This window comes from Rhea americana, unplaced genomic scaffold (assembly GCF_003343005.1).
Source record: "Rhea americana isolate MKP2758 unplaced genomic scaffold, rheAme1 scaffold_103, whole genome shotgun sequence".
In the NCBI taxonomy this organism is placed as follows: Eukaryota; Metazoa; Chordata; class Aves; order Rheiformes; family Rheidae; genus Rhea; species Rhea americana.
The window spans coordinates 2,701,911-2,710,206 of NW_028185073.1; the positions used below are offsets into that span (position 1 = coordinate 2,701,911).

At 34.6% G+C, this 8,296-nt stretch overlaps 1 protein-coding gene across 6 annotated transcripts in view; it reads right to left on the reverse strand.

Annotated features, from left to right (window-relative positions):
* Positions 1-8,296, reverse strand: part of KDM4C (lysine demethylase 4C) — a 254,335-nt gene that overhangs the window by 221,678 nt on the left and 24,361 nt on the right. For 5 of the 6 annotated variants that reach the window (XM_085307133.1, XM_085307119.1, XM_085307141.1 and 2 more), the window contains exon 4: positions 7,759-7,873. In XM_085307133.1, coding sequence (XP_085163259.1) covers positions 7,759-7,873 — 115 coding nt within the window. Of the gene's footprint in view, positions 1-7,758; positions 7,874-8,055; positions 8,149-8,296 lie in introns of those variants that run through there. The other variant, XM_085307148.1, reaches the window with a different exon arrangement.

Genomic DNA, 8,296 nt, shown 5'->3' on the forward strand with positions numbered 1-8,296 from the left:
GGATCTTATCAATGTGTASRAGYACCTGAAGGGARGGTGTCAAGGGGATGGGGACAAACTCTTTTCAGTTGTCCCATATGACAGGACAAGAGGCRATGGGCAGAAMTTGAASCACAGGAAGTTCTGCCTGAGCGTGAGGGGGAATTTCTTCCCTGTGAGAGTGACGGAGCACTGGCACAGGTTGCCCAGAGAGGTTGTGGGGTCTCCTTCTCTGGAGATCTTCAAGGCCCACCTGGACGCAACCCTGTCTAACATGCTGTAGGTGACCCTGCTTGAGCAGGGGGTTTGGACTAGATGATCTCCAGAGGTCCCTTCCAACCTGAACCATCCYGTGATTCTGTGAACAAGTCCCAGTATGCTTTTCACTGATTTGTCCCGTCACCTTTTTTTAAATGAACGTAAGCAACCATAACATCCTGAAATCTAACTCTATGCTTGTCAACAATTAAGTGAAGAAATTTAGGAGAAAAAGAAAGATACTGTTTTTAAACACATCTCATTTTCACACTCTATGTTAAGTTGCTGCTAGTCAGCAAACAAACACACTGCCAGTGTTTTGTCCTTGTCACAAAAGCCAATCAGCCAATGAACAGGAAACTAAGTTGCTTCAAGATACAGAACATACAAAATATACGTTCTCTGCAAGAAACACGAGCCATTTCCTAAGGATTACTTCAGACAAGCTGTAGAAATTTTACCTTTAGCAGAAATGCTCAGTTTGGCTGAAACTCTAAAAACTACACTAATTTTAACTCTCCATATTCCTTGAACTCACGAGGTTTAGAAAAGTAAAATGTCAAAACAACATTACTTCTCAAAACTACTTCTCAAAGTGTATCTTAGAAGAGTATTTCACATTTAATTATCAGCACTAAAGCACTAATACACATGTTATGTTACACTAAATTTTAGCTGGAAGTTTCTTAAAAATACAAAAAGCTATCTAGACATTATAATCTAGGAAAATAACAAATTTTTATTCTATATCAGAATATTGGTTTACAATAATTTCAAGGGAACAAGCAAGGAAAATATTGTAAATCCATATTTTTGATGGCAAATTCTTTAAACAGTACCTCCCATGTACCGTTCAATCCAAAATCAGAAGAAAGTTGAAAAACAAGCATATTTTTCTATATTTACTATAATACAGAAATAGCTTCCCAATACTAAAAGCTTGATACAACCTCCCATGTACGGTTGTTGCTACAGTACACTAGACTTGTCTTATACTTCTGAGMAATAATTATAAAGGTAGCAATTTATAAAAAAGACCACTAGACTAATCTTTATTTATTTGCTGGTTGAMTCAAACTTACTGTAAATTGCTGTCCAGAGTTGTTATGGCTCTTTTAACCTCATCAGAACCAGCTTTTAATGTGATGTGGAGATAAAATGGGAGAGACTACAAGTAGCCCTCAAAGATCTGCACACACGCACAGTTTGGAAGGAGCTGACTCATTCCGTTTCTCAAAGSCACAGAGAAACTGTAGCTCTCAATACCTTGCATAAGAAGTCAAGTTCAACATTTTAAACAGAATGACAACCTCTCTGCCAATAAGACAAGCTCCATATGAAATTAATTTCTATTCATTTCCCTTTTTAAAGCAATTACAATAGTGATATAGTACTCTTCTTCACACTTTCCTTCCACAAATCAATCTGATGTATTCTGCCTTTATCAACATAATTTCTGTATCTAACTTAATTCACACAATTCTCAGTGTTCAATTTTTCTTTTATCTCATGAGTTCTTGTTTGTCTTGTCAAAATGAAATCTGCTCTACAAGTAGGATTTAAAAGCCCCTATGACAAACTAAAAGCTCAAAAAAAAAGAGTGGGAAAAAAAAAAAAAAAAAAAAAAGAGTGAAAAGGTGTAGGAAAAATATACAGGAAAAAGTTGTTCTTGGTCACCCACTCCTCCCTCACTTTCTCTATACACCCACCCACTTGCAGCCACAAAAATAGTAACAAAATGCCAGATTTTTATTATTTCTTCAAACTTCATAAAGTACAGATATAGAAAYGCTATGATCAGTATTCCTGCACCATAAAACACTAGTAGAAAAGTGTAATCAATCTTCCTTGTTTAATCCATTTTTTCTCCTCAGTATTTTTTCAGGTATGACTTCTGCTTTGTGGCACTTTTTGAAAAGTGAAAAATCCAGAAGTAACCGGATTCCCTTTGAAAATGCATATGAAAAACAAGCATGTAAGTGACGAAATAACCACTTTGACCTCTACGATGGAGGGAACATGAAGAGAAAGGATCTCTCTGGTAACGAGGAGGAGGTTATGACATCTAGGACTTTCTACATTTAAAAACAAAAAGTGTTGAATTACTTTGGGCCTCTATTGCAGACAACAAAGTACGCATACAGAATTCTACTGTGAGATAAGAAAACTGCACATATCTGACCAGGATATGACTAAGGTAGCTAGCCAAAATCCAGATCCTGGCCTTTAGGCACAGTAAAAGAGCAAACTGGGCAAGTCACATGTCCAGTCCAACCCTTTTTATTCCTCTACCTCATTCTTATAGTTACTTCTTTCTATTCAGTGACTTTTTTTTAAATTTACTGTAAATTGTAATGAGATACAACTCATCCAGACTTAAAGRCTATCATCACTCATTATCAGAAGTTTATTTTACTGTTCTTTTGTTCTTATATTAATACATTATCTTTCTTTTATTCTTATTCTTCAGTCATTGTTAATGAAAACACTGTACTCTACAGCTCCTCATTACGCTACACAGTAAGTTCCACTGCAAAGGATGGCATACAGAATGATGACAGCAGATTGCAGAAGAAAATCTGTAGGACTATCTCAGTAATTTCTCCACAAAATAACTTGATAATTCCTTTCAGATTAAGAAATTCAAGATACTTGAACTTTTGACCAGAGTGTTCACCATTAGCAGGAGTCCTAACGCGCCTGTCCAAGCTATGATGGAAAAAACAGATCTTTTTTGGTATACTTCACAGAACAAATACAAGGTAATAAAAAACTCCTCCAATCTAACCGAGGCAAAGTACAGCTGCCATCCTTTGCAGTTCTATAAAATACTCCTGAAAAAATACTTTCTTCACATCTGTTCTTTGATAGCAAAAACAGCCTCTTCTGTGGATCAACCTACCTTTCCCAACTTGCACTCTCATTCAAAATTCTCATCTTTCTCTCTTCAACATCCCTTCTGGTCTAAATCTGTTCCACATCCTTACTCTCCTAATACCATTAGTCTTAATTCTTTAATGAGGGAAAGTACGGTGAAATTCTCTAATAAAGGAATGTACAGTGATTCAAAAAAAAGAGTTATCAAATATCTGTTGAGTTAAACCAAAGGAACAGAATCAGTTTTCAGTTTCCTTTACTCCTTCTTTTAATACCAGCTTTTTACTCTAGGTATATTTTGGTTCCTCAGCATCCATTAACCTATAAATAAAGTGTTAGTCTCCAACCCCACTAGCTTGTCTCTCCTAAAGCCTCAGGTTAAACCACAACACCAGTGCTGTCCCTAACTTACCTTATGGWCAAATTCAAACTCTTACAGCCACTGTTAGGTGATACCTTAAAATCAAGTCAGTTGGTCTATCAAAGGGTAGAGCTGGAAATTCAAATATACCTGATGCTAAAGTTGGTGTACCATGAGAGTTGTAGCTACAACACTATTTAGCAAAATTAATCAACAGATAATCTAATGGCTCTGCTAATCCAATCACTTTATGTTACTGAACAAAAGTGTTCCCTAAAGCTAAGATATGGGAAAAAGCAAGCATAAGAGACTATCTAATTAGATGGAATAAGACTAAGGGAAAAAAAGAAGCAGAATAACGTCTTCAAGTCAGGAATGTAAGAACAGTTATCAGAGACAGACAGGACAACATTTATACCCTTAGTCCAAACCCCRGCTTCTCTCTACTGAGCAACAGATTCCATTCACAGTCAGATCTGTTTTATGGCCTGCTGTAAACACCAGACTAATCTAGTGAAGGAAGGAATTTGTCTTTTGAAGTTTTTTTGAAATGAGGAAGAATTTTTGCCCTAGATGCTAGATAAGCCCACATAGGCAATCTATGCATCCTTCCCACCCTTCTGTGGGGATGAAATTTCAAATAGAAAAATTTGTTAGGAAAAAGGCTCCTAGAAAACAAAAAGTGAATTTGATCTCCTACTAGCTGGCACAACAAGAAGACAATCTAATCTGCAGCCTCAATGACTGTGATATAATTCCAACAACAGCTAGGAGTGGCATGGAAATGAAAGATCTGATAATAGTTCACCAGAACAGGTACTGCCCAAAAAAAGTAAGTGAATTACACTCTCCAGTTCATTCAGAGTTATAATTGCCAAACAAGTTAATAATTTAGCATATGAGGAAACAAAAAATCACTCTCTTCATCCTTTCTGACAGGAACAGTAATTTGCTGCAGCTGTTTCACATTTTCAGTTTCAGTCTAGACTGGCTCAAGTTAAAATAAAATTCAAGCTAGCTTGCAAGATATTTCTCTTGAAATAACATAATAAAGCAAAAATAACTATTTTTCAATTCTGCTGCCTAAACAATCATATTTCTTACTTCTTCACAACCAGTTTATGAATCAGATTAGTAACTGAAGGTAGTGAAATGATGATTTATTATTGACATTACAAGCTCTATACTGTATCAGGAATACTAATTTTCACTCAAATCTAGATGATCTTATAGCAACAGAAAAACAAAACCTTGAGCATTTATCTAAGAAAGTTCATAAGCTTTCCAAGTCCCCATTAGAATTATGATTTCAAAGCAAATAATGATCTTTGCAGTTAACCTTTTTTGCAACACTGCCCTGTATTACTTACCTGTGTTGTCCTTCTCTTACAAAGCACTGTAATTAAATGTAAAAGCAATCAAAAAATACATAAAGTACAGARTAATACTTCAAATAAATGCTCAGCTACCTTAAAATTATTTTCTAGAAGGCTCTATACAGTGTACAGACCACTTGTTCTCTCAGGGTATTTCCTAATTCATAAAGACTTCCTCTATATTCAATACTGACAGCTAAGCATAAATATAACATTATAAATACACAAGAGATTCTAGAAAAAAAAAACATGTATCATAAGAGTTAAATCAGTGGTAGTCATAAAATTCCAAAACATGTATTTGTAGCTTTGTTCCTTTCCTATTTCTTTTGTACTGGATAACATAGGTTTTAGAACTTTGCCTTTCCTTCCAAAGCCTCAAAATCTGTYATCTGCTGTTCTAAGAAAATCAAAGAACACTGCATGATCTATGCTCTTTCTAACATAAAGCCAGTAAGGTGCTGGATTCCACAAATCAGGATATTATTTGTTAAATAACTTAAGTAGTAAAAATCAAGACTTTACTATTTCTATCTGAAACTCAATGTCATCATACAAAAAGGAAAAAAAATTGCCAGTGGCAATTTTTAAACTGAAGAATAAKGACTTGCAGCATAGCATCAATTCTTACCAATTTTGATGGTCCAAGTACATGCAAATATTATAGTTTCATTGAAAACAAAGATACAATCAAATCTAAAAACTGTGCCAGTGTCTAGCATTTTTAACGGAATTCTGCAAGATATTTACCTTTCTGTATTAAATGCAAAGTCCATAGCACCATGTTCTCTATAAACGCATTTCATAAAAAGCAAATATTTGTCTCATTTATCACAAATAGGCTGTTATGACAAATTATTTGTCATCCTCTTTCTCCTGTACTTTGTCCAGAAAGGTATATAACTGTATTCATCGTCTTTCCCTGAATAATGAAAATCCACAAACTGAATAAACATAAAAGCAATATCCAAATTCAAAACCAAATCAAAAAGATAGTCTCTTTGCATTCACTACTTTCAAATGAACAGAAATRAAAAATACTAGTTGCCCAAGTGCACCATCTGGTGGCCAAAACTAACTTTGAAAAAAATATCCTAATAAGAAAAAAATATTTCTATCATTGGCTTTGATGACTTCCTAACCAACAATTTGGTACAGAGGTTATTCCTCCCTTTCCTCTAAATCGATGGAGCTATAAAACCTGCTGCCACATTGACTATTCAGTCTGTTTACACTCCTCAGTCTCTGTTCCTTTCACTAGTATCTCTTTGTTATCCATTATTTTTAAATCATATCTATTTAATCATAATCATTTAGTCCTTTTGTTCTACATTAAGATCTATTACTTATTTCCTTCCGCCTATACCTTTCAATGCTTTGTCTCCTAATCCTACMTATCTAACATTTCTCATGAATTAAGATCGTTGTACTTCTTACTCCCCTTTTTGTTTTTTGACCTCTTTACTTTAGCCTCTTAGTTTAATGAGTGTGCAATTCCATGAGAAGAAAATCTCTATCCTTCTCTATTACCAGTTACCACCTAAAAATAAATAAATAAATAAAAATACTACTGCCTTATCTTTTCTTTGGGGAAGTAATCTTTAGTAGATTTTAAAGATCAAAGAAAACAATCAAAACAAAGTATACATTGATATATTAYCTGCCAATATAAAAAAAATGAGACAAGGAAAAAAAACTATTCTATTTATTGAAAAAAACACTGTTCTCCTGCATCCCATTTTGATCTCCACAAACCAATAGCTGTCTATGTCCGAAGTGTCTCTTTACCGAAATGCTTCACATCAGAATCTCTGATGATTTCCTAACTAATTTTTACACAGTTATTTGGACACACAATAGAATTTGGATTTGTTCCTTTTTTAAAAAAGGACTACTGGACATTTATAGCTGTCTTTCAAAGACAGCATAACCTACTGAAGAAAATTGAATTGCCTCAAACCATGTTGGCTGACTGTATTTATTTTTGGACAGAGTCCTTAAGTAATTTGTCTTTTGCCAAGAAATATGAAATATTGGCAGGGCCTCAGACCATCTGCCAAAGGGAAATTCTGCTATTTTTAAAATGACTGGAGAAGGGAATTACTGAGAATATGAAGTAACTTCGAAAATCTACACAGAGTGGATTCTTTTGGAGAAATGTACTGCCCTATATTTTGCATGACCTCAAACCTTTTCTGAAATCCTAACATTTCTTCTGTTAGTCTTACTACAAATAACCCTTTCAATATCTAGTTCCTGTTGTTACCTACACAGTGATTTGATACCAACAGATATTCCATATTTCTTGGGTAACAGGATCTCTATTAGTAGCCCCTTTTACTCCTAGTGACCTATATCAGTAACTAGCAAAATGTATTTCCTTACCAAGTTTGCTTTTTCATCTATGTTAATCYAGAAGTACACAGTAATTGTAAGTGCATTTCTGGGAAACTACAGACATTCTAAAAATGTAAAAACATAACTATCGATTTTTCTAAGTGAAAGAGAGAAATAAAGTTACCTACCTTAAAATTTAAAGATGAAGTAAAATTAGTTAAAATCTCACTAACTTTCCATACAAGTATACAGACAGAATGTATCCTGAAATAGCTAATAAACAAAAAATTAAAGAAGAAACAAAGGAATCTCAAAGTGCTAGACAGTTCATGGTTAAAAAAAAAAGTGAGGTCTTATAATTATGTACAGTGTCAATAGCCTACCAAGAAAAGAATTGTCTCACTTTTGCAGATGTAGAGTTTATTTCAACCTTGCTTGGAGTCTTAAAAGAGTGACACAAAGTTTTCAAAAGGACAGATTTTCAAGCATAAAGCAAGAATGCAATCTTTAAGTACAGGACTCTTTAAAAGAGGGCAAGGAGTGATAAACTTTTTATAAAGTTATGCATACTTCATCATAAATGCTGCCATTGATATCTGCTCCATAAATTGGTGCCACAAAAGTCAAATTCTTCCAGTATTTTCGCTCCAGATCTTCATAATCTATGTATCTTGGGGTACAGTACCTGCAAAAAAAAAGTTGGGAAAGGTTCAGCATAGTCTCAGCAACCACTTTCACAATGGACTATGTTCCTGATTCTGCAAACTGAATTCTAACAGATCACTTTATTTCAAATTTACTGAAATAGAACTMTTAGTTGTACTAAATTCCTAGTTTCATAGTTCATCATAACATGTAACCTCCTACCTGATCGCTACAGTGATTGAAGTCATACACCTATCCACACAACACTTGCTTCAGTCTCCAGCAGCTAAACAACGTATCTACTGACAGCCCTCAGCCTGAGCCTTGCTTTGAGTTTATCTTCCATAAGAAAGAAACACATGGAAGAGTGGCTTCTCTATCAGCTGGCCAGTATTTGTTATTTTCCTCTTCGATTCCTGCTCTGCAAAGACAGAGAGGTAGATCCAGCATGTGCTGGTCTCAA